Source organism: Pogona vitticeps, chromosome 1 (genome assembly GCF_051106095.1).
Source record: "Pogona vitticeps strain Pit_001003342236 chromosome 1, PviZW2.1, whole genome shotgun sequence".
Classification (NCBI taxonomy): Eukaryota; Metazoa; Chordata; class Lepidosauria; order Squamata; family Agamidae; genus Pogona; species Pogona vitticeps.
The window spans coordinates 201,714,425-201,741,830 of NC_135783.1; the positions used below are offsets into that span (position 1 = coordinate 201,714,425).

The following is a 27,406-nucleotide window of genomic DNA, read 5'->3' on the forward strand; positions in this document are numbered from 1 at the left end:
ACCATTTAAATCTTGTTAAAACTTAATTACCAGATTATTCTTGTTGCATTTCAGGTAGAAGATCTGAAGTCTAAGCTTGCTATTCAGGAGATAGACCTTCACCAGAGAAACAAAGACACAGAGGCTCTTATTGAAAAAATCAAGCAGCAAACGGAAAAACTAAGTCAAGAAAAAGCCACAGCCGACGAGGAGGAGCACAGGGTATGTACAGAAATATAATTGCCATACAGAACATGCGAACACACCATCTTAAATGCACTTCCTGGAGTAAGCCTAGTTGAACCCTGTGAGATGACCATCTGAGTATAAAGACATACGATCTGCACCATGGAGTATTTTAGATAGCTCTTCACATTGTGAGAAACACAATGGCCAGAATCCTATTGCCAGTGTATGCTTCCCCTGAGGATAGCCATGCGTGTCTCATAAAGCCAATTGCCACTCATTAACAAGATGCTGATTGAGTTCTGGGACTGACCGATCAGGCCCATACCCAGGAATGCAACCTGACAAATCGCTGAAATACAAGGCAGGAAGACTGCTAAAGAACAGCCCCCATGTTGCTTGTTTCTTTGTTACATTTATATTCTGCATTTCCACTAACAGATAGCTGTCAAGGCGACTTCCAAAGTTTTATAATAATAATAATAATAATAATAATAATAATAATAATAATAATAATAATAATAATAATAATAATAATAATAATAATAATAATAATAATAATAATAATAATAATAATAATAATAATAATAATAATAATGGTGGTGGTGGTGGTGGTGGTGATGATGATGATGATGATGATGATGATGATGATGATGATGATGATGATGATGATGATAATAATAATAATAATAATAATAATAATAATAATAATAATAATAATAATAATAATAATAATAATAATAATAATAAAGGTAAACTGACATTTAGGTAATCAATGATCATAAAATCATTTAACTTGTTGTTTAGTTAATTATGTGCCATCAGGTTGGGATTAACTTACAGCAGCTCTAACAGGGCTTTCAAGGTGAGTGAGATATTTAAGGAGTAGTTTTACCAGTTCCACTCCCTCAGTCAGTTTTCATGGCTGAGTGGGGATTTGAACTCAGGCCTCCTGAGTCCTAGTCCGCCACTCTATCCATCACACCACACTGGATACCAGCCCTATTGTAAAAGCCATTAAAATTAAGCAAACGCATGAATAGCCCTTAAAATCAGGAAGAAGAAAAAATACAGATTAAACACAGCATTGCAGAACAGGTTAGCTCTCATAGACCAATCTAAAAAGATGTGTTTTACTTCCTTTTGCAAATCAATCCGAGTGGAAACAGGCCAAAACCTGGAAGAGAGTGCATTCCATAGTCTGAGAGACAGCCTTCCATATGTAGACTCTCAACTTCCATATTCAGCAGATTTTTCTACTAACACTGCCCTGTATCTTAAATGCCCAGCGCTGTTCATATAAAAAGGATAAAAAGCCATATCCTATACAATGTCATGGCTTAAAGTCATCTACTGATGTCCTCCACTTATTTTTCTGATCTAAAACTTAGAGGCTTTGAAGCAGAGGAACTTCTTAGAGAAACCCCCGATTGTAGGATGCTCTGTGTAGGAAAATTCACCTGAAATTAACATTTCTCTTTTCATCATCAGGTTAAGACATTTCTTTTGTCTCTGACCTTCTAAATAATGGCTACTCGTTTATTGCATGTTGGTGGCATTCACTCCTACTTCATTTCTTGGCTGGGTTTAGTCCCTTTTTTTATTTTTAACCATGTTTTGTATTGGTTTGGCTTTGTATCGAATGTTGATTGTGTTGGCTTTTGTATTTGCATCTGTAGTTTTATTGTGTTTGTGGTGCCGTTGCTGTTTTTAGGTCTTTGTTTGCATTCCCTTGCCTTATTATTCTATTTTAAAATAATTGCAATGATGGCTAAAGCGCTTGTTTTAGAAGCCTATAAATACAAACGATAAATAAACACAAATAACAGATAGATAGATAAATAAATAAATGCAGAAGAATGTAAAGGCACGCATAAGAAACAGCAATAAAAAAGCAGCAGAACAAATAGATTCCTCAGCAATGTCAAAATAAAAGGGTTGAGAAAATAGCATGGGGTTTGGCCAGACTTGGGGGCTCCCGATGAACGTCTGTGTTTACCGTTGAGAAGCTCACTCAGCAGTCTTCAGCTGCCTCACCTTAAGAGCAGGAGATACACTGAGAGGTAGCCTCCAGAGAGAATCTGATGCACCATGAAGGAGACAGATGAGGAGCTAGCCTACCACCTTCAGAAGCTCTACTGCCAGTGCGGAAATCAGGTTCACCTTTTCCTGTTTGGCACACAAAATGGGGACAGGCACCACCCTCTTGTCCCTCATTCCAATCAGCCAAAAAGGTCGGGGGCAGCCTGTGTTTGGAAATAAGGATCCTTCTTGCACAGAAAGGTTGATGTGTGTGGAATAAAAACGGGCCTTTTGTTTTTGCCAAACAACAAAAGGCCCGTTCTGCCCCCAGAGTCTGCTTTGCCAATGTTTTTATTTACCTAGGCAAGCAACACGAAAAGAAACCAAGATAAAATGTTGTCTACTTTGTGAGCAAAAAAACACAAGAAGTTTATTGCTTCATCAAGTGAGAATGGCATTTCATTAGTGACAATTTGCCTCTAGGCCCTTCAGGTCCCTATTCCCATGGACTTCTACGAATTTCCTGTCTCAACTACCTTGTGACTCTTACTTCTTTATAATCGGACCATTCTCTCCCTTTCAGTTTTGTCTGCCAATTATAGGGGTGAGCAAATTGTGACTCACAGGTCTTTCAGGGGCCCAAATGTGGCCCTCAGCAACCCACACCCAGCATTTTTTTTAATGATGTTGTTCAAAAGTTGCCTTTTGCCTCTGAGAATAGAAGGTCATTCTTCCAAATTTTAGGGAATTCTCTCAGGCTTCTTCACACGCTCAAACATTTTTGTAAATAAAATAAAGTGTTGGACATTAGAAGGTATGAGGTGGCGTTTCCAGTTGTTTTTTTATCATACTTTTTGAAAGAAAAATATTTTGGGGGGTTGACAGTGATGTGGAAGCAGATGTGATCCTCCAAGGTCTATGGGTGGCCATGGCTAGCTGTTGGATGCCCACCCTATGACTGAAGGCAGTGGTTCCCAACCTTGGGTCCCCAGATGTTCTTGGACTACAACTCCCAGAAATCCTGGCCAGCTTCTGTGAAAACATCTAGGGACTCAAAGCTGGGAACCACTGGCTTAAAGTAATTAGTATTTATCACATTCTCTGTAGTTCTTCACACATCGGTGGTAAGGAATTAAGCAATGCTTTTGCGATCGTACTTAGGTAGGTCAGAAACAGAACTTGACATATATTAGCGTGCTTGGTTTGCATGGCAGTGCATCTCATCCCATCTGTTTCCTTTCCGGGGTCCATTGGCAAGGCAAGAGTGGCAGAACCAGTGATCGTATGCTTTTCTCCCCCTAGGTAGCAGCGATTCAAGCAGAAGTAACAAAGCAGCAGCAAGAATCTGAAAATGACCTTGCAAAAGCTGAGCCTGCTCTTAATGCAGCAAATGCTGCCTTGAACACCCTGAACAGGGTAACAACACGGTTTTGTTTTAAAGATCTAGTTACATTATTTTTCATGATAGAGTGGTGCCTCGCTAGACGATGATAATCCGTTCCACTGAAATCGCTGTTTAGCGAAATCATTGTCTAGTGAAAAACATTTCCCCATTGGAATGCATTGAAACCTGTTTAATGCGTTCCAATGGGGAAGAATCGTCGTTGTCTAGCGAAGATCGGCCATAGGAAAGCCGCTTTGCGAACCACCGATCAGCTGTTTAAATCGCTGTCTTGCAAAGCTTAGGTCCCGAAAACACCTGTTTGCGAGCGCGGGTGTTTTTTTGTCAAAATCGTCGTCTAACAAAAATTGGTTTGCGAAGCAGGGACCAAACATTGTCCAGCGAAATTCCCCCATAGGAATCACTGTTTTGCGAATCGCTATAGCGATCACAAAAAGCCAATGTCTAGCGAAAAAACTGTGATATGGAGTAACTGTCTAGCGAGGCACCACTGTAGAAACGTTTGAGGTCATGTACATATTCTACCGGTTACCTTACATCATTCAAAACACTAATGACAAGGAGCTGTGTGTACCTTGTCACAAGTTTTGATCAGGGTCTTCATGTGGCCATTTGGAAGGATACCCACTTCACCTCAGCATAGGGTCTGAATCCTGGCTCCGTATGCCACCCACTGACGGTGACTAGACGTCATCAAATGCCTATAACATTTTTGTTTGTTCATTTGCAGGCATAGTAGTCCCTTCTAGGTGGGATTATAGCTGAAGAATTTCAGATTAATATTAAAATTATCATTAAAACATAAACATATTTAGGAAAAGCAACCAGTTCAACTGATAAGAGAGTTTTTTTACAAGACCTTACAACAGAAAACAAAAACCTAGCCACAGACTTTGTGAGTCTGTGTTTTTTTATCTGCCAACAAATACTCCAGATACCATGTAAATGCCCTTCCTGGGCATTTCCTCATAATGGGGCAAAGAAGTCTCTTGTGTCCCTCTCTGTGGAGGCTAAATTCAAATGGGGCGTGAGCCAAAGACTCAACTGTTTCGTCTCCACAGCCACACAGTCAATCTTCATAGGGGATGGCGCAATAGCGCCCTTCCAATACTGTTCAATGGAGACAGTGGAGTCTAGCCCTGGAGTAAGCATGCCGATATTTGGGGACATTCGTAGGAACTTCAAAATTTAAGTCAAAATGTGTTGGTGAGCAAGATCTGTGCAAATTTGATAGTGAATATCAAAATCCATGTCTTTGATTCAATGCTCTAAGATTAGTTTTATAGTAGGACAATCCTGTATGTAGAGAAAATCCATTAAAAAGCCCAGTAAGTGTAATTTGGCTTTTTTTTAAAAAAAAATCCCTTAAACCAAGAAATGATAGAAGCATCTTTCTGCAAGAAATAAAGGTAACCTAAGGATGGATCAGCATACACAACCTCTAACCCATACCGAAAGGCGAGGCCTGCCTCTAGTCCTAGTCCTGCAGGTGAAACACACCCGGGCATTCCAAAAAAAAAAATGAGCACAACAAGTTTGAGAGCACACTTTCAACAACTGGATCAAAACCTTGAATCCGTAGTGCCATAGCATGTAAGAGCTGAGATCAAAGTTTGACCTTAACTGTCTGCAGTGCAGCAGGGATGAACTGAGCCCCCTGGATGTTTAAAAAAAAATCTGAAGAAAAAAAGAGCCCTGGGAAAAAAAATAGCCCTGCTAACTGTCTATCACTGGTCCAAAACAGAGTGGCGTTAAAAACAACGCCCAGGTGTTTAAACTTTTTAACCTGCACAAGATGCTGTCCATCAATGATTCACTCATTTCCTCAGTGTGTCTAGAAAAGCCATGATCTTGGTTTTCTTAAAATTGATAGTTAGCAATTTATCTTTACAGTAACTCATGAAAACAAATACTGTACAAGTTGTTTAAGGCCCATTTTAGAGACAGACGTAAGAATTTCATCATCTGCGTATAGCCATAAAAGAACCTTAGTCTCAGCCAATTTTGTTACATGAAGTTCTGATATTAGACATTTCTGGATCACATCATTGAGATGACAATTAAATAAGATGAGGGCTAGTGAAGTTATTGATATTTCCCGCATAACAGAAACATCCCTGGAAATATTCCCAAGTTCTTTCTAGAGCTGGCTCATCCTGACATGGCACCTTGAAAAGAGTGGCAAAAATACAGAAGATGAACAATAGCAACATTTGAAATGAAATTGTGTAAAACCTGAACAACTCCTGTCAAAATGCCCTTTAAAAGTAGTGTTAGAAAGTAACTATTGCTTAGTCCCCAAAGGTAAGTTTGTGGCTATCCATAAGATTACTTTTGAAATGTAATGCTCTTACCTCTTATTTCCAAAAAGTAACTGCTGATACGTAAGAATATTACTTGCAACTAGTTACTATCAGTCTCTGCTATCTGAAAGCTACCATACATATTTTCTTTGGCCTAGTGTTGGAGTGTACAATGCTCTTTATATTACCATAGCGCTTTGAATGCTTTGGAAATATAATAGGTCTGCTAGAACTTATGTCCTCCTGCTTTTGTTCCAGCTCAATTTAACTGAGCTAAGAACTTTCCCGAATCCTCCTGCGATGGTCACCAATGTGACAGCAGCTGTTCTTGTGCTTTTGTCCCCAAGCGGAAAGATCCCAAAGGACAGAAGCTGGAAGACGGCCAAGATGTACATGAGTAAGGTAATGGAGAAATTCCATGATGTCCCTGGGCAGTACTCTATGTGAATGCTTTGTAGCGGCTACATCTTGGTCTATTAGTCATATATTTGAGAAGAATGCCAAAGATATTGTGCTGGCAAGAATTAATAAAAAGGACATCAGAAAAGGCATTGAAGTTATTAGGCACCTTTGACATTCTGCCGGGGGGGGGGGCGGGAAGCCGTAATGACTTGTTTTGCAGAACGAGTTTTGCCAAACTATGCTTATTAAACGTCTTTACAGTATCTCGTAAACATAAAAAACCAATATATGAAGGAGACAACAATACAAGAAGAGTCAATCTGAAACATTCTACAATATTTCTGTGTTCTCTATGCTGTTCAAGCTGTACAATTGCATTTGAGGCTATTATTATTACTAGAGGGCAGTAGGGTCAATGTAATATGGAAGCTTCAAGTGTTATCAGTTCTGCAGCGTATAAACTATAAACGCCCTGTCTCATGGTCATATATTTTCTCTTTTTCCTCAGTCGGCAGCAACATTGGGGGGAAGTCAATCTGATCAATGTACGGAAGCTTTAAACACCCTCTTTGCAAGTGAAGCTGCTGTCATCAAAATGTTGTAAACCAGGGATCTCCAAACTACAGCCTGCGGGCCACATCTGTCCCCCCCCTTGCTGTTTTATCTGGCCTGTTCCCTTCAGCGGGTGCATAGGCGGGTGGACAGGCATCCGGGCAGGGGTGCATGTGTGCGTGTGGCCGAGTATGCATGCACATGTGCATGTTCCTTCAGCTCTCAAAAATGTGAAAAAAATACGATGTGTCCCTCACCCTCAAAAGTTTGGAGACCCCTGTTCTAAACATGTGAAAAACCATGGGAGATCCAGTTCCAGATATCCATGATCAGAATGGAGTAAAATGTCGTCCCCCCGCAACCTGTCTTTCTTGTCTCTGTTATGCTAACAACCAGTCTTCTGTGAATTAGAAGATTGTCCTTTTCACCAGAATAGCAAATATAGTTTATGAGTTCCTAATCTGTAACCTTTTGGGTGATGATCAAAAGGAGCCAAGGAGGGAAATGGAATGGGTCATTGGTGGCTGTTAGTCAGTAGAACGAAAGGCAGAAATTGAAAACTCTGCGAGCAGTTGGGAGTTTCGTAGAAATTAATGCCACGAGAAAATGACTATTGACCTAACTGGGAGGTCCAAACAAGGCTTTTATGATACCATCACTCTGCTTCATTTAACTGGCATTTATGGTGTCTTCAGATGTCATCATCCTCTACATGAAACCCTCCAGTGCTTGTCCACTGCTCCTTCCATCTTCATTAAGGAGAAAATGACAGAATACTTGCAGAGTGCCTTCTAATTGCTAGCAGGAGGAGCCGTCCATCTGGAAACACCCCAGGCATCTCAGAAATCAATGCCGTTGTAACATTTTTATGTCTTGTGGGGCTGTTTGCTTACTTAGATATCTATTGATGATCCTTTCAGTTTCACAAAACGACTCTCTTCTTATTCAGAGTTACATAACAGACAACATGAGCAATTATAACAACAAAATGCTACAATGTGTGCCCCCAGGTCCTCAATACCAATAAAGAGATTGCTTGTAGACTGCAAAGTTTGTGTGTCCTTTTGAATTCAAATTTAGACAAAAATCCAAGATTATCTTCCTCAACTGGGTTGGGTATCCATAACATAGAAGAATCAGCTCCACATGCAGAATCTGCAACACCCTTGACCAAGCTGGCAAGGGCCTTAGTAATTTAAGTGGCAACAGCAGCTCCAGCCTCTTCAGGTCTCTCATTCTTTCTGATTCAAAACCCCTTACTCACAGCCCTGCTTAGTCTTAGCCCCACCCCTTTAGGCTGAACCAATATTTCATAGGGGTTACACAAGCAACACATGAGCACAAATAGAGCAAGAAGTAGGTCCTGAAATGAAATGGAATGTACAACAGGAGACACGCAATTAAATTAGGAAAGTATTATATCATCAGTGGCCAGAATCTTAATGGTGATTTATGCACAAGTACATGAAATTACATATGTCATAGCCGCAAATCGCCATTAATTAATGAGATGCCAGTCCTGTTCCTGGTTACATGGCCATTGTGTGACAAGGCACATGACTTGGAAATGCATCTAGAACCTTGTTAATCAGTTGCAATTTGTCAGTAAGACTTACGAGATTTCACAAAATCAACTGTAGGATTCTGGCCATTGATAATTTAGAATGAAAACTACCAAACTAAATGCTCTGCTTCATTGATATGTATGCCTCACAATGGTGTTTTGTTTTTGCCTTCTAGGTGGATGAATTCCTCCAGAGTCTTGTCAATTTTGATAAAGAACATATCCCTGAAGGAACAGTTAAGGCTGTGAAAGAAGATTATCTGAGTGATCCAGAGTTCAACTCAGAATTTGTACAGACAAAATCTTCAGCTGCTGCTGGTCTCTGTGCATGGGTTATTAATATTATTAAATTCCACGAGGTAGGAAATAAAATGCTGTTTTTAAAGCACTGCCTGGTGTTAAATTCCATAAAGAATTGCTAATTAATTAATTAATTTTTAAGCCACCTTTTCCCTTAAGAGTTCAAGCCTTGGTATAAAGTTCTTCTATCATCCATTTTATTTTCACATAAACCCAATAGTGGTTGAATGGTTAGGTCTTCTGATGTTATGACAGCCTCTTACAGCTGTATTCCCAAGGGAAAGTCAGCTGCATCCCTAGAATACACACAAAATGGTATTTTGTGATAGATCCTAGACAGTCTTATTCGATGGGAGTCCTGATTTTTGTCAGCAGTTTGCATTGGTCTTTGCAAGATTGCTGGCATTTACAGCTAAACCTAATTGGACTTCAACCAGATAAAATCTTTTATTAAAGCTCAGTATTTTTGAACCTATGCAGTCAAAACTATTTATTTATTATTTATTTATTTATTTAATTTATATGCCGCCCACTCTACCCAAAGGTCTCTGGGCGGCTGGGTTCTAATGGGTTCTAATGGGTTCATCAGAGCATGTTTATAGGTTAAATGCAGAATTGCACTCAAACCCCATAAATGTAGCTATGAGATTTTGTTAGTGGCTTGCTTTTCTGTTTTTCATGTCTGTGTTTACTGATGGGATTTTAAACTACTGTATAGTGTTAGCTTATTTGTAAATAATACATATATCTTACAAACAACTATTACTATTTGAATTTCATGCATAAACTAGGAAACCCTTCAGATAAAAGGAAAGAAGTGTCCTGTCTCCATTTGATTATTTTCCTCATGTCTTGTAAAACCATGAAACCTTCATTTTTGCTCTATTCACTCAGCAGAGCAAGGAGGATCTGTTTGCTACCGACTGAAAGTTCTAAAATTATTCTTATTACAAATCCTGTTGTTTAGCCTAGTAAATCACAACTACAGTAGACCCATTGAACCAATGGAATGTATGGAGGCGCTGACTCACCAAAACCCCACTGATTCAACGGGCCTACAGGATTCCAGCCATTGTGTTGCTTTGCCAGTGCAGGTCCTAACACTTTTAGTAGAGGAAGGGTCCCATCATTGATCCTGCTCAGGCAAAACATCCCCGAACTTCACTCTCTTCCACAGTTCCCCTGCACAACCTTCGGAAAGGTCCTTAGGACCTTATAATCTTAGCACGAAAGAAAGATACTGGCCTACAACAATCTCCGTGTGTTTCATGGCTGAGTGGAGATCCGAACCCAGGCCAGGGCTTTTCAGTTCTAGTCTAGCCTCTAAACCTTTGGCCAACTAGGTATTATCATCATTATTCATCCACTCTGAGGTTATTTGTAAGGGCTTAGAAATATGGGGGTGGAGAGCTATGCTGTCGTGGTAGTTATGGCCAAAAATAGTTTTTCTATGTAAAAATCAGCCGAAAGAGAGGAAGGGCTGTTACTTTTCAGTAACATCTTTAAATATATCCTAGCTGTTACAAGTGACACCCACACGTAAAGGCTGCAATAATAGGGCAGCAAAAGCTTGCACCTGTGCCTGAAATGATGTTGTTTAAAAGGGGGCAATTTTTAGTGTTTACCTGGCACATTTAGATCAATCTACTGAGCTGAATAGGAGTCAAGCACAGGTTCAAGGTCAGTTCAGTTAGACAAGGCGCTTTAGATGCGGCAGGTGAAAAAGCTACCTCCCCATTCTCCATCGCTGTCCTTGTCCTCCTCAGGATTACTTCCCCCCCCCCCAATTATTAAAAGTGTTTGGTTGGTATAATTATTTTTATAATCATTTCAGATTGTCTTGACTGGTTTATTAAATTCATTTCCTGATTTGAATTTTAAATGGTTTTTCTTATTCAGCTTGTAAACAGCCTGTTTCTGTAATTTATTCGCTTCTTGTACTTTTCTTGTGAGAAATAACCTGCCATTGTTGTTAACATCTGAGTGGTGTGATTATTTAGGCTAGGGTAAGTTTATTTCAAAAATGTCAGTAAGCCTCTTCAAACTTGGATCTGCCTTTTGACGGAATTCCATACAGGAAATGGGCTAATTGGGTATTTAGGTTGAAAATCTTGAACATGGAGGGGCATGTAAAAAAGCAGACAGTTGTGTCCAGCCTTAGTCATATTTAGTGCTCAGATGGGAACATCTATCCGTTTTATTTTTCTTTGCACTCAGAGTTTGTAAACCTCAAGTCCTTTGTGTCCCAAATATTTGGCAACATTATTTTGGCAAATCCTTCAAAAGCAAATTAAAATAAAACACACGTGTACGCTGGCTGAATTCAGTAGCTACACCTCTCCAGAGCACAGAGAAGACTACGTTGTCCCTGTTTACCATTTATATGCTAAAGGTGAGAAACCCTTCTAAAGAAGTGACAAATCTGGTTCAACAGTAAAGCAGTTAACATAGACCAGTAGTTCCTAACCTTGGGTTAGGTGTTTTTGGACTACAACTCCCAGAAGCCTTCACCACCAGCTGTGCTGACTGGGGGTTTCTGGGAGTTGCAGTTAAAAAACACCTGAGTAACCCAAGGTTAGGAACTACTGACATAGATAAACACAGTGAGGTTTAAACTCAATGGATTAAGAGCTGAGCACTCAAAGCTCTATGTGTGCATGGATGGATGAATCTTTAAGTTGTGGTTTCTCCCACAATCAATGTTTTTAATGAAGAAATTTGTGAATTTAGCAATTTTTTAAATAAAAACAACTGTAATGGGACTCTTCCCCATCAGTACTGTAGTTTAAAGAGGCCCACAGAAATCAACGGGACTAGTTACTTATCACTAATGTAAGTTTTACTTATTTTAGTCGGTATGCTGTAATCATGACCAAGTCTGGACATAACCTATGCTCAATAATAGCTTTGTTGTTATTTCAAGTCAGTTGCTGATAATCTTTCTTCAGATGAAACAGTGAAAAGTATAGTAGCAGATGTGGCCAAAATGATGATGGCACCTAATTCCTAAAGAGCTGAGGGAGGTCTTCCTCACCCCTGGACCAGAAAACACTGCTGGGTGGCAAACACTGTCCAGTGAGATTGTTCAGAGACTTAAGCACTTTCCATGTACATCTTGACCTAGTACATTGCAGATGTAATGTAAAGCTACCCCCGATCTCCTCCCTGTCCAGCGTTGCCTTCTGTAGAGGAACCCCAAGAGAAGCCATTGTATTTTCTGGGGAACCTGTCTTTTGAGAAGCCAACAATGTCAGGTTTTAGAGTCTCTCTATTGGAACATATCAAAATAGCCTGACAACAAAAGAATGAGCCTTTTTTTTTTTCATTCAGATTAATCTGAAAATCCCATCCCAAATCAGAATTAGCACTTTGAAATCTATGATACAGGGAAGCAAACTTGCCATACACCTGATATTACACTTGCAGCTTCATTTGGGGACTTAAAAAAAAAAACTTCCCTGAGATACACTGGACTTTGGTAGGAAAAAAGTTTTCAATTCAAGCCAGTAATCACATTTATTTATTAAATTCATTTACTGAGTTTTCCAACAAGCCATGAGCAGGTAGAGCACAAACTAAAGCTTTAAGCCCTAAAATACATAATCAAACAGTAGCCAGAGTCCAACTGAATATTTACACTGGTGTAAGTCCAACAGGGTAAAATTCAGCAGCAAATTCCCACTAGTTAAGAAGTTGATGTTTGGATTTTTTGTGACCTGCCCATTCATGTGACTGGTGTATGACAAGAAATACAAGCGTTGACTTCTTAACTAGCAGAAATTCACTACTGAAATTTATACCTTGAGATGGCAGTTAAACTGCAGTACTGCAGTCAAGACACTGATCATGACCTTAGTTCGACCCTGATGGGTTCAAGTACTGTAGTTGGCTCAAGGTTGACTCAGCCTTCCATCCTTCCAAGGCTGGTAAAATGAGTACCCACCTCACTGGGAGGGCAAAGTTTTAAACCATCCAGAGAGGGCTTTAGCACTATGGGGCAATATATAATTCAAAAATAACAGCCACCATCACCATCGGTCTTAATACCAATGGCCTTAATACAGTAGAAGGATTTTGGCCAATATATGTGCAAACTAGAGTTAGTATACGCATGCTAGCATGTTGATTGTGTGTTTTTATTTTATTCCAGTCTGAATGTATATTGTGGTGTTATTACTTCCCATAATGTATACATTTCAAAGTGACCTTATGCATGCAAAAATATGCACTCTTTCATTCTGCAAGCGCCTTTCAAGCATGCTGGTCTACACCCATCAAAATTGTTCAATGCAGTCTGACTTTCACAGGGCTTGGATTAAGTATGTCATAAGGACTATTTGACAATTTCACTCCTGTCACTTGAGTAGGAGTCAATGTGTATTCTGCCTGGAACCAAACAGACAGCCTTTTTATGCAAAAAGAAAAAAAATGTAGTCGCTGTCTAATCAAAAGATCCATAAGCCACATTACATTTCATACAACTCTAAAGAGAACTGTACATACAAAATGATTACAAACAATGAAATAATGTTTTAGTATATACTTCCTAAAACAAGACTGCAGTGTTTAAACTGGGTTTAATTTCTTTGCTATGTGCATAAAGGTGTATACACTATTGGGTGCAGTGCCATGTTTATGATTAAACACTTTAGTTATACTCATATGTCAATCTATTAGTGCATTGTTAATTTGAATGCTCCAATGATATATTTTATCGCCATTAGCACATTTATCACAGGTAGATGTGAAACTTCGACAAAGGTGTATGTTCTCATTAATGATGAGCAGCCTATTCATCTTGCAAGAGTGTAATTAATGTAAGTTACAATACTTAATTTTTCACTGTTTGTCATGACACATATTTAGCGTTTCTTCTGTCCTTTTATCAATCTGCTTTCCTATTGCGTGGACACCTCCAAAAGATATATGTAAGTGTTGATACTTTTCATGGTGATCGTTTTTTCAAAGTTGGCAATTTATTTTCTGTATGTTATATAGCCTGTATCATTTGTACAAACTTGAGGGGTGGCTGTGTGACTTATACAGTATATACACTTTTCCCTGAATAATTGTGTGCTTAATGTTGATCAGCTGAATTTATAAAGCAGATTTTAAAAAGGTCAATAATGTTGGAAGTTTTCTCTCACCAAATGTAAATACTGTATGTCCCTTCTGGAAAAGATGGTGACAGGTTTCATTTTAATGGTGAGCTCTTATAGTATGTGATATGGTTATTGCTTCATAAACGATGCCTAATATAGGAATCCAGCATGAAAAGGAATTGTTGAGATAAACAGTAAGAGAGAGAGAAGTAAACATGGAACCATGAAGCCTTCCTGCTCACATAACCCTGACTTTTTCAGTTCCTTTCCTCCCTCTCATGAATTAGTTTCCAGAGGTATTAAGGGTGAATACTAGTGTACACTACCAAAAGTATCTCATTGCCATATGGTACTGGGCCATTAACCCAAAATGACTGAAATCTGATGCTAAGTGGCAAATAAAGATGTGTCATCAGTTGCCTAGGACTAGCCAAGCAACAGCCTCATTTCCTGTTAGAAAAGGAAGTTGCTTCCTGGGCTTGGTCTGTCCTAGGCCGTGAAGTCGTCCAACCTGGCCTTTCTCTAGGTGAGTACAATTTAAGTGTGCATCTAGCAAGTGGGTTTCTGGGATTTGGAGTAATCCCCCCCAAAAAAATGCCTACTTGCAACTAAAGTAGGCCCATTGGATCAGTGGGCACTTGGTGAGCCAACACCTATGTAAATTTTAATGATTCAATGGACCTAATCCAGCTTAATTTACTATTGGATGTCAGCCAATACGAAGATGGCTCCTGATCAGGGTGGGGGCACCCAAATTTTGAAGTGCCTAATCATATTCAGGAAGCCAGACTTCGATTGAATATCAGGAATAAAACTTCCTAACTGTTAGAGCAGTACAGCAATGGAACCAACTACCTTGGGAGGTGGTGAGCTTTCCAATGCTGGAGGCATTCAAGAGAAAATTAGACAGCCATCTATCAGATTTACTTTGATCTGGATTCATGCATGGAGCAGTTTTAGTATATAATATACACTGAAAAGGTGCTCTACTTTAGGTCAGCCTGTAATCATTTTTCCCCCCAACCCCGAAATGAGGTGAGACAATCTTTTGATGGGGTAGAACCAGGGCCACACTTTACTATCAATCTTTATTGCAACATCATAATTCAACCAAGAGAGGGGCCTGCCGTAGTGCGGAATCAGTTTTGTAACTGGGTCTCACCGGACCCCTTTCTCACAAAAATGGGCTGGTCCCATGCCGCAAGATCACTTGGTTGTACCGTCCAGCCCTGATCTGACCATCCCCAGGCCTTGAGCCCTCTTTCTATTTGCGGCCATCAGTCCACATGTGGCCCCAGTACATCATCCCCCCTCCACACTGTAATCTTACGATTCGCAGCACTGGGATGTTGGATGAGCTATAACTTTCCGTGTGCTTGCTCGGGGACTCACCAATCCAACTTCATTCCACACTTCCTGCCACAGCAATGGGAGTAGCCTAACTATGTCACATGCCCGCCACCAATCCATCCTATGCCATACGCAGGCGCCTCTGAAAATCTTTAAGGAACATCTCCATACCCTAATCTGACAGGTGCACTCCATCACCCCTGAACAGCTCAGGCATATCCACACGTATGTCCAGGTGACCAATCACCACTCCCAAACCACTACAGACTGCACTGCAAACTTCCTATTCACTCTTCTTTGTGCCATGTTGATACGCTGCGGGGAACAATCCACTCTTCAAACCCTCCGAGGTATCATTGTGGACCAAAGTATACATATTGCCAGATAATAATTCTTCATTATGTGCAGGTCCAGTAATATATCTATTATTAGGGAGTTGCCACTCTGCTTAGTCTGCTCATTACCATCCAGATGAAACACAAAAATATCAGGGGGTGAACCGTGACAGCTGGGGACCTTCCATAGGAACTGGCACCACAGCATGTCTCTTTGACCCTTCCACTCTAAACATGTCATGGCTCCTAGGCTTAAATTGTGCCCCCATGCCATCCTGGCAGCATAACAAGCAGCCCAGAAGATGTAGCCATGCCCAATCAGCTGGATACACAGCCACCTTCCCCCAACTACCACACCTGCAATGAAAGAAACAGGGCCAGCAACAGGCCTAAACCTGTGGGAGGGCTTTGACGTACCTATGATAACAGCTGGATGTCTATCGACCCAACCTTTTAATTTCAACTAGGCCGTAACCAAGGGCATCCACCTTATTTGTTATTTATTTATTGAATTTGTACCCCGCCCATTTAGTCAACTGACTACTCTGGTCGGCTAACAACATATAAAATAAACAATTTAAAATATAGGAACAAAATAATACATCAATAGACAAGAACTCAAGATGGAAGAACAAAATAAATCAAGAAATGGCTGGAGGGAAGGCTTGCCAAAATAGCCAGGTTTTCTGTTGGCCTTTGAAGATGCCCAGCGAAGGACCATATGGATAGACCTTAGAGTCTGCCCCAATCCTAAATGAGTGGGTTCCAAAGAGACAACCTGAGGCTCCCACTTGTTGAAGAGCCCGATCCATTAACTTCCAAAAACCGATACTTGGTTAAAGGAAAACCATCCCTGTGGGGAAAGAAATATCCTTGTTCTTCACCACTAAGTTCCAGGTAACTCCTCGCGGCCCTGACTGGGCATATCTCTTCTATTGAACAAAGACCCAATGTCACGTTGGCTCCTCGCCCCTTCGGGTCTGCCTTGGATCTGCGGATGCGGAGATGGACTGTGTTGTCTAGCAGCAACACATTGTGCCACTCGCAATGCCACCTGCGATGTATCCCACCTGCCCATAGCTACTACCTCACTCACTCTTTTTTTAAAAACTTTAAATCTTTATTGCATTTTAAAAAGAAATTATAAAAATAAGTAAATAATTATCACAATATTAGCAGATAGCCAAAGTAGCTTTCTATTATCTCTTTCGCAAAACGGTAAGTCTTTAACATTTTTACTTCCTTATTTTCCACCAAGCATTTGTTTTCTTCGCAATCTTAATAATACCTTTCTTAATTCTTATTTTATACCCGTATTAACAATCTGCTTTACTTTGTTTTTACTTCTGTTGAGAGCAGTTCTGCTTCTAATTTAAGCCTAAATCACTTGGAAGAGGTTTGGAATCTTTCTTCCATTTCTCTTTAAGATAATTCTTTACTTTCTCCCATTGAGGTTAGTGCTCCGTTCTACTCTTTCCTTACAATGAGTCTGTTAGTTTGGCCATTAATATTAGTTCCTGTAATTTTATTAAACAATCCTCCACTGAAGGTTCCTCCTTGTCTTTCCATTGTTTTGCCACTTGAATTCTGGCTGCGCCTAATATGTACAAACCAATTTTTGTCTCTTGTCTTGAGTTTAGCTTTACCATATTGAACAAATAAGGTTCAGGTTTCATCTCCATTTTTATTTTTAGATCTATGGTGAATATTTCCTCTTTCTTTCCAAAAATTTCCTAATAAATTTACAATCCCACCACATACGATATAGTGTTCTTTTTATTGTCTTACATCTCCAACATTTATCTTTCTCATTTTTCTTCACCTTTGCCAATTTCTCTGGCATCATATACAATCTATATAATATTTTCATATAATTTTCTTTCAGATCTGTACTTACTAATAGCTTTTGCTTATCATTCCATGCTCTAAACCAATCCTCTGTTTGAATCGTTCTATCTAATTCCTGCATCCATTTTATCATATTTTCTTTAATTACTTTCTGTTCCATATTTCTTTCCAATAATAGTTTATACAACTTTGCAATTTGGTGATTTTTCTTTTCCCCATATTATCTTGACTAGTTCCATAGGTTCTTTAACCAATCCTATTAATTTATTATCCATTTTCATTCTCTCTGATAGCTGTGTGTGTGGAAACCACTGGTATATTATTCCTACTTGATTCATTTCTTGTCTTGTTCTTAATCTTAGTTGTCCATCATCTTCCTCTATGAGTAGATCTTTATATGTTAACCATTTATTCTTTATCTCAATTTCCTTTGAGAGAGCTTCATGGGGGGACACCCACATTGGAATCCCACGATAAAATTTCCCTTTATAATTCTCCCATACTCTTATTAATGCTTTTCTTATCATATTATTATCAAAAGCTTTGTTCCCTTTCTTTTTTTCCATACCATAAGTATGCATGAAGTCCATATTTTAAATCTTTGCTTTTTAGTATTAATATTTTTTCAAACCCCAATCTTATCCACTCTCTTAACCATTGTAGTGCTGCTGCCTCATAATATAATTGGAGGTTTGGGAGACCCCATCCTCCTCTCTTCTTGTCATCTTGCACGTATTTCAATTTTATTCTTGGTTTTCTTCCCTGCCAAATAAAATTTGAGTATTATTTTCTCCACAAATGATATGGTTGGTTAGTTATTATTATCAGGATATTCTGAAATAGGAATACGAATATACGTAATACCATCATTTTGATAAATGCTATTCTGCCCATCAATGAGATTTAAGTGTTTCCATCTTTCTAAAATTTTCTTAATTTCTTTCCCTTTCTTCTCTTAATTTTGTTCAAATATGTCCTTTGTCTTTTTAGTTATTGTTATACCCAGGTATCTTACTTTATTCACTACTTTATAACCTGTCTTAATTTCTAATTCTTTCTCTTCTTTTTTCTGTCATATTTTCTGTCAGTATATTAGTTTTTCCTTCATTTATAATTAAACCTGCTCATTCTCCAAAGTCACTGATTATTTCTTTCAGTTTCATAATATTACATGATGGGTCTTCCAGAAAGATTACCATATCATCCGCTAAGTCTCTTACTAGTTTAAAGTGTTGCTTTTCAATTTTTAAACCTTTAACTTGTTTCTCTTTTCTTATTTTCCTTAGTAGTACCTCCAATGTTGTTATGAACAACAAGGGTGAGAGTGGACATCCTTGGCGTGTTCCTTTAGAAATCTGACATTGATTAGTTTTCTCTCCATTTACTATTATTCTTGCATTTTGTCTGCTATATATGCTGTATATCTCACTCACTCTTATGGCTCCGAAGAAGGTTAACAATGTTGCTGCCTTAAATAAGGCCTCTTCAAATCCCTCCCTGTAAAAGCTGCCCCACTGCTGATTGATTTTTACCAAAATAGCAAAGGGAGATAGGTGCTCAGACATCCAGAGTCCTAACCCTTCTCTCAACCCCTTTTCCTTTATTCTCTTTGTTCCTAACCTTTTTAATATATATATATATATGCCAGCTTACCAATCTGCAAAGGTAAGGTGGCAGGTGAAGCAGCCGCTCTTAGAAATGCAGAGCTGGAAGGGACCTTATGAATCATCGAGTCTTGTCAAGGAGGCCCAGTGGGGAACTGAACTCCCACTCTTTGGCTCTGAAGCCAGAGACCTAAACCACTGAGCTATCCAGCAACTCTCTGATAGTGAGTCCTGGTCCACCAACAGAAAAACAATGAACTAGGGAATGAACAACTTGTAGCTCAGCATTTACAACCACCAGTTTAAATCACCACAATTTTTAGAACCTTTTTCATCTGGCTTGATATCACAGCATTGCCCAGGTCAGTGTGACTCTTCCTGTCTCCTCACCAGATAAACAAACTATGCAATGTCATGGCTTCTCATTGTATTCTCCCTTCTGTACTGCTCCTCATCACATACCATTGCTGGAGCCACCACTGAGTAATCCGTCAGCCCTCTGTTCTCATAGGTTCTCTCTCTTGCTTTTCAGCCCCATCAGAGAAAAGAGCCATGGTACATTTCTCTCTTGCATGCTGGGCAACACCAGCAGATTCAGCCATATTAAAAACACTTATTTGATGGGCACACTTTTAAAAGCCTTTCCTGTTCTGTCTTCTAGGTGTCTTGTGAAGTTGACCTGAAACGGCAGTCCCTAGCACAGGCCAATTCAGACTTGATAATAGCAGCTGAAAAACTCGACTCTATACAGAAGAAGCTCATGGTAAGTCTCATCGCCTTCTGTCTAGTCATGCAAATATTTTTCTTTTTTTCTAGGTATCAAATAGGGTGACCTTTGTTCTGTGTCAGTGTTTTAAAATGGTATTTAACATTTGTAAGGGTACATCCAGGAGTGTTTGAGCAGACATCCTGTCATTTACCTTTTCCTCAACTCTCTCTTGCTGTTGCACATCCCCACACACAAGTCTTGTAGAAACCTCCAACATCATACACTATGTATCTATATACTTTATACTCTTTCATACTCTATAGTGAAATTGTGGATAAGAAGAGCTGAAACAGAGAGGGCAAACCTATTCCACCAGCAGGAAGAAACCCTGGATTACAACTGAAAGAATTTAAACAGAGATGCGTGGGTCTTACACTGACTCTCTTTGCTTGGCGCCATCTTCTAAAATAATACTAAAATACTAAAATAAAACAGTATTGTTGCTTTAGTTTTTATGTGACCTTAGTTGCCTCTAATTCATTTGGAATTGAAGATTTCAGTCTTAAGTATATCCACATACCAGGCTGTAAGATTTGAAACAATGAGATTTCCTTAAGAGTAAACATGTGCAAGACTCCATCAGGTAAATCATGACTGGGTACACTGGATCTTCCCGCCCAACAAGAGCTTGCACCAATGCCTCTTATGACAAAATGTAGGGTTCACCTTCTTACAGATGTTTCCTTGACAAGAATGGCCAAGTTCCCATTTCAGTTGGACTTCAGGGGACACTTGCATTGAGACTGACGTAGTTTTATAATAAATTAACAACAGGAACAACAAATACATATTTAGTCACAAGGAAATCACATTGTTTTGATTACTCACAGTATCCTTATTAGAAGAGGTGTTTTTCAGGGTGATTCTTTAAGCCTGTTGTGGATCTGCATGGCTTTAAATCCCCTTTCTAGAGAGCTGAATGACTGCACTATTCAGCATGGGATTTTCCAAATTCGTAGACTACAGCCCCCAGAAGTCTGATGAAATCCCTGCACCCAGACATTTGGGGGCTTTAATCAAGAAATCAAAGTCCTGACACATGTTTTCAAGTTCTTACACTAATGAGTTCAGATTCTGGCTGCCATTTGTGTTCTGTGGAGAAGGCAGGGGAAATGGAGAGGAGGACAAAGCTCTGTGGCAGTTGCAAGAGACTATGGGTGTGGTAGCCTCTGCCCATCAGGCTCTGCACAGGAAGCCTTTCAGAGGAACTATCAGACTATCAACATTCTCACTTAGCTACAAAGCTGGAGTCAACATGTAACCAATAATGTTGACGGTGGTGTCTTCACTTGGGGCAGTTTGGTTGGTTGGTTGGTTGGTTCAATTTCTGTACTGCCCATCTGGTTACAAGGCCAATCTGGGCAGTTCACAACATAATAAGGACAACAATTAACATTTTAAATAAATTTGGATTATAATAACAGTACTGTACAAAAATCAAATTGAACACATCAAATTTAACCTGAAAAAAGAAACAAACAAAACAGCATAAAAACAATTAAGAAAACAAGATGGTGGGATGGATAACTTCAGCAATGACAGCACCTAGGTGCTCTAATGATGTAATAACCAGGAAGTTTACACCACTTGTGTACCTGTACAAGAGGATTTGGACCAATGGCCTAAATCCAGCATTACTCATATTTAGGATCAAAATGGAATTGGCAGCTTCATAATTAGGAAGAGGCAAAAAGTTATCACTACAGGTGACAAATTCTTCACAGTCGCTGTGTTGGCACAATCAATAACCAAATAGAGCATTTCCTGATGACCAGTTACCAAACAAATGCCAACTAATTTGCAAAGCTATTAAATGCATTAGAGGATAATTCCACATTCTTTACTGCTTGTCAATCTATTTCTAATTGCTGTGCTTTGCATTAATGTCTATTTTGGTCTTTTCAATAGGCCTGTTGTTGTTGTTGTTGTTGTTGTTGTTGTTGTTGTTGTTGTTGTTGTTGTTGTTGTTGTAGCAGTAGCAGTAGCAGTAGCAGTAGCAGTAGCAGTAGCAGTAATAATAATAATAATAATAATAATAATAATAATAATAATAATAATAATAATAATAATAATAATAATAATAATAATAATAATAATAATAATAATAATAATAATAATAATAATAATAATAATAATAATAATGGGTCCTATGGATCATCAAGCCCAGCCCCTCTCAAGGAAGCACAGTGGAGAATTGAACTTCCAACCCAGATGCCTAAGCCACAGAGCTATCCAACATTCAATGAATGGGACTTCAGTTATCCATCACTAACTTAAAGTATTTGTAACTTTGGATTTAATGCAATGTGTATATCTTGTGTTACTTCAGCAATGGGCAAAATTATCTTGTATAAGTTTACACCAGTGTAAACCAGATGATGTCACCATTTGTGCCAGTAAAATTTAATTTAAATTAATCAAACATTTCCTACCTCCCCCTTGAATTTACAAAGCTCCCTAGAGCCTCGGGACCAGGGGAAAACTTTAATAGCCAAAAATTGCTGCCCATTCACTGCCACTGAAATTGGGGCCTGGTGATGATCCAGCAGCAATTTTTGCCTATTAAAGGCCAGCCCCCATCCCAAGGTCTCCAAAGGTTTCTCCAGAGTAAGAGGAAGTCATAGGAAACTTCCAAACCTGAAAGGAGGGGATAGGAAGCTTTCAATTATTTTAACTTGCATTTTACCATTCTAGATAATGACATCATCCAGTTTACGCAGGTGTAAATTTATGCCAGTAGGATGGTGGCCAATATGTATTTCATTGCCAAAAAATTATAAAATATAAATTTGTTTTTATATTATAATATAATGCCACTTCCATTTGACACATTGGTTAGTGAATTACTATAGCCTAGATCGTAAAATAGAAAACTTAAGCTAGGGCCTGCTTCGGCTGATAAGGAATAATGAAGTACAAAGTTGCCGTTAACCTTTGTGACTTTTTCCAAGTTACAAAGCTAGTTATAAAAACAAGTTATAAAATCCACCAGAAGGTGAACATTTCGTTCTATTTATGATTTGATGATATAACTTCAAAAGGAATTTGAAATAAGCCTAGGGAACAATGAACATTTGAACAGAAAACGTTCCAGTTTCTTTTCTTCTTGATTCCAAAAGATGGCTTCTTTGCAGAGGTATTGATTTTCTAGTATTTCAGTAACTCACAGAAATGGGCCTGGTCATTCACCTGGAATGGTCGTGTTAATTCAAGGACTTCTTGCAGACGTAGGTTTTTCTGTTGTTTTCCATTTTTTATAATTTGCGAGAAATTGTAACCTCATTCCGTTGTTAAAAGACTGGGTAAAATACTAGTGTATAGACGGAATGTTCTACCCTGCCCCCTCCATCCTCAGTTTTATCATCCTCCTGCACATGAAGGATGATAGGTCTGAGGAAAGGGAGCTCCATTGTCCATGGGGGCTCTCCCCATGAGTTAGACCCTTGAATTCCAGGGTCTTGACTCATATGGAGAAGGCTCACAATTACCAGAGACTCTCCTTCAGACTTGTCACCATCCATATGTTGAAGGCCAATGAAAGTGATAATGAAAGGTTGCGGCTACAACACTCCCCTCTGTTTGCAAATATGTGCCAATGTTGAATGATTGCATAGTGTGAGCAATGGGGCAGAAACAAGAGACCAAGGTCACATGACCGATAAGCTGGGTTTTCTAGACTCCATGGCCTGTTGGATCATGAGACTGGAGCTAGAGAATGAGTGAAGGAGCAAGCAACATGGCAGATGACTCTAGATTGCTAGTCTCCTTACTCTAATTAATTTTTATGTAAGGTTTTTTTTAACTGAAGAAGTTGCATACAGTTAACATAAGAGAAAACCAAGGTATGCACAAGTGAAAGTTTGCTCACAATATTGGGTTTCTTTCTTTCTTTCTTTCTTTCTTTCTTTCTTTCTTTCTTTCTTTCTTTCTTTCTTTCTTTCTTTCTTTCTTTCTTTCTTTCTTTCTTTCTTTCTTTCTTTCTTTCTTTCACAGCTAGGAACGCCAAAGCAATATACTGTAAACAAATTTCAAACAAATATAATTCCCTAAAAGAAAGTTTAACAATATTTAATACATTTAAATATGTAGGCCTATTCAGACTGTACACATTACAAAAATGCCACAACCTTCTCAGGCCAAGACCCGTAAACCCCGAAGGCTTTGGTGAACTGCCATGTTTAACAGCTGGGTTGCTGCCAAAATGAAATCAACATCATTGCCAACAGGGCCTCCGAGAAGAGAGCATCCCACAGTTGAGTTATTACAGCCAAGGAAACTTTCTCCTGCATCTCCACAGAATGCACCATTATCAGTCACGGGATGTGGAGGAGCACCTCCCCAGCCATTCTTAATGGTCAGTTTCTGCTTCCTCTTCTTTCTTTTCTCTCCCTCGCAGCTCCATACACATACACAAACACAAACACAAATCTGTCTGGCACATACAAGGCTGCAGAGAATCCCCCCTTTCCTATGCCACAGACAGAAGCAGTTCTATCCATGAGGTAACTTACCTACTTACTATCTAATTGTATCAGCCTGACTGTTAGCCAGTCAGTAACTGTGGACCTGTCCGTGCTATGAAATTTGTTGTGATCCAACTGATGGTTACTTAAAAGATTCTTATTATCTGTGCAATCTATTTTAACTCTTGGTACTGCACTGGTCCATGAAAGCAGCACAAAGAGTTATTTTGCATCTCAATGAATCGTCCCATAAAAAGAGTGTATGCCTTAACCCTGTGCCAAAAAGATATGGGCCAGCTCTTAAAAGAGGAAGGATGAATCATTGTAAATAGAAACAGAAATGCACAAGGTCTTTTTGCCATACCAAACAGTGCTATCAGGAAACCATTTACCAGAACTCTACACCCGTTTGGCCAGACTTTGTGTTTTCACAGGAGAAAATACACCATTCGCCAAGAATGGCGAGCGCACAACGTTCTTCGTGCAGTTTTGACGATGTACACTTGCAGCAAATAGATGGGAAACATTTTAGCAAAGAGGTCTGGTTCCCACCCCACCCCCCCATTATCTCTTTATTTTGCTTGCCCCAGATTTCAATCACACATGATCAGCCACTGAACCCAGCTTGAAATGGAACAAATAATGAGCTTAGGTAGGTTCTCATGCCAGAGGATCAGGGTGAGTGATGGATCCTCCTTACTCTGGCAAGTGATTGAGGTGATAGCAAAACTTTTTACTGATGTTTAAATGCTTAGCGAAGAGGAAGAAAGAGAGAGAGGAAAAATCCTCAATCAGAGGGCAGGTTATTCCCCCCCCCCTTTTCCTTGCTGGGATTCCTACTTCATATTAGCAGCTTTAATCGTAACGCTTCTTTTCAAGATGGCTTGCATTTGAAATTAAGCTAAAGTTTCCAATTTCGCTGGCTGAAGTTCTTTTGTAAAGCTCGATATATTTTAAAAGTTGAATCTATGAAACCAGAGGTAAGCACCATTGAGTTTAATTGAGCTTACTCCCCGATAGCTATGCACACAATTGCAGTCATACCCTCTACATTTAATTGTAAGGTTTTATTAGTGGTTTGTTTATATGTTTTGCATGTCGGTGCTTTATGGCAGCACTTAAAACCGGAGCTTCTCCGAGCCTAGATCACAGTAAAGCAAGATCCAGCTCATCAGGCCTGTGGTTTTTCCTCTGGCGTATGACTATGGAGGTCGTCATTATGACTGTTGGAAGTAAGAGTTCTGAAGCAGATGAACACAGATTCTTAACAGATGGTAGGATCCAGAATCTTCATTCTGCCACTGCAAGTGTCCTGGAGTTCCTCAAAGCAGTGGTCCCCAACCTTGGGCCTCCAGATGTTCTTGGACTTCAACTCCCAGATATCCTGGCCAGCAAAGGTGGTGATGAAGGCTTCTGGGGGTTGTAGTCCAAGAACATCTGGAGGCCCAAGGTTGGACACCACTGCCTCAAAAAATACACCTAGTGGTGGAAGAAGGGGAGGCCCATTCTTACTCTTCCTTCCCTCTGTACCTCCTAGCATTACCTCCCCACAAGTGTTCTTGGTGTTTCCCTAACTTTACAGACCAGATTTCTGGAGAACAACGCAGCAGGAAGATAAAGATTATCTGCCAGTAAAAAAAGAAACAAAACTCCAGTGGATCAAACTCTTCTGCTGATAGAAGGAACCCATATGTTTCTGGGAGTTTTTTGCTAGATCCAATCTACTGTGAGTGCTTCTGGGCAAATCTTCGTTTTGCATAATTGCTCTGGAAGTATACAGGTGGTCTGCCTTCTTCCACTTGCAACCCTTCAGTAACTAAAAGCTCTCCATCTGGAAACATTCCTGATCTGGATATAATTTATTTAATTTCCGAGAGCTGAGTGGCACAAGGGAAATTTCTTATCTTCATCCCTATATCTCTGAATCAAAACAATAATGGCAGGCAGTTTTGAAACTGAGAGATTATAAGATGTAACATTACCAAAGGCATATCTTCACAGCTGTCATCTTTGCCAAGCTGGTATACAAACGAAGCATCGTTTCTTCCTAAATGGCCAATCACTAAACAAAAGGAAGTCAATCTGTACATTTGGAAGCCTTTACGTTGGCCAAGGATAATTATATGTCCTTTACCGCACAAGTCTGCTAAGGTTCTAATTGCAAAGCTCCTTGTTTTGTCTGTTCTGGCCCTAATTCAACAAGGATGGGATAGCAGTTGGTGATCTTCCACTTCCTCTATATAATTCTCTGGATTTCTATCTATCTGTGGATCTAGGTTCAAAATATGAATTAGATAAATGGCTCTTCCAGAGAGGTGTAACTGTTACTATAAATAATAATCATAATAAACATCATCAACATCTTAGATCTGCAGAGCTGGAAGGACCTTATGGATCATCAAGTCCAGCCCCTGTCACAGGAGGCATAGAGGGGGAACTGACACATCCATTAGTTTTATAGTATAGGTCGGAGAACAGGGTTGCTTTACCCCAAATTGGGTAAAAGTGAAAATCCTGGGGGTAATGAACAGAGTGCTACCCCCTCCCTCCCACCCCCACCCTCTGCAGCCAAAGCTCAAATTGTAAACCACCTCTCCCTGTTACTTCCTTCATTGCAGCAGGGCACTCCTAAATCCTCCGTTCTCTCAGGAGATCAGGAGATAAGCTCCTTGATTGGTTGCAGCTATGGATTAGTCCCAGGCAATCAATCAATCAATCCGGGGCTTCTGAATGACTGCTTCCTCCGGAAATGACTGCAAACAAGCAGGAGGAGTGAGAGGATCAGGGAGCAAGCAAGGGAAAGGAGGGAAGAAAGGTGCGAGAGACCGAGGACTTCATCAAGCTTATTTAAATGTACAAAATGGAGGGAGGGAGGAAATGGAGGGTGGGTGGGTGGATGGATCGATGTGTGTGTGTGTCTGTGTCTGTGTCTGTGTCTGTGTCTGTGTGTGTGTGTGTGTGAGAGAGAGAGAGAGAGAGAGACTGGCTCAAAATTGTGAAAATGAACAGGCAGGCAATCAAAAGAGAAACTGAATTAAGGTGGGGGAAGGGTGGCTTTTTAAGACGCTGTCTAGGTTTATTATATCTTTCCTCCAAAGAAGCAGGTGTTTTTTAATTTCATGGCTGCTGTCACCATCTGCAGTGATTATGGAGCCCAAGAAAGTAAAATCTGTCACTGCCTCCATATCTTCCCCTTCTATTTGCCAGGAGGTGATGGGACCAGTG

The 27,406-nt window shown here is 39.6% G+C and overlaps 1 protein-coding gene across 1 annotated transcript in view; it reads left to right on the forward strand.

The window, feature by feature from the left end:
• LOC110088588 (dynein axonemal heavy chain 11-like) overlaps positions 1-27,406 on the forward strand; it is a 269,144-nt gene that overhangs the window by 170,398 nt on the left and 71,340 nt on the right. The window contains exons 47-51 of the mRNA XM_078394150.1: positions 55-201; positions 3,490-3,603; positions 6,151-6,294; positions 8,587-8,769; positions 19,611-19,712. Of these exons, the coding sequence (XP_078250276.1) occupies positions 55-201; positions 3,490-3,603; positions 6,151-6,294; positions 8,587-8,769; positions 19,611-19,712 (690 nt within the window). The remainder of the gene's footprint in view (positions 1-54; positions 202-3,489; positions 3,604-6,150; positions 6,295-8,586; positions 8,770-19,610; positions 19,713-27,406) is intronic.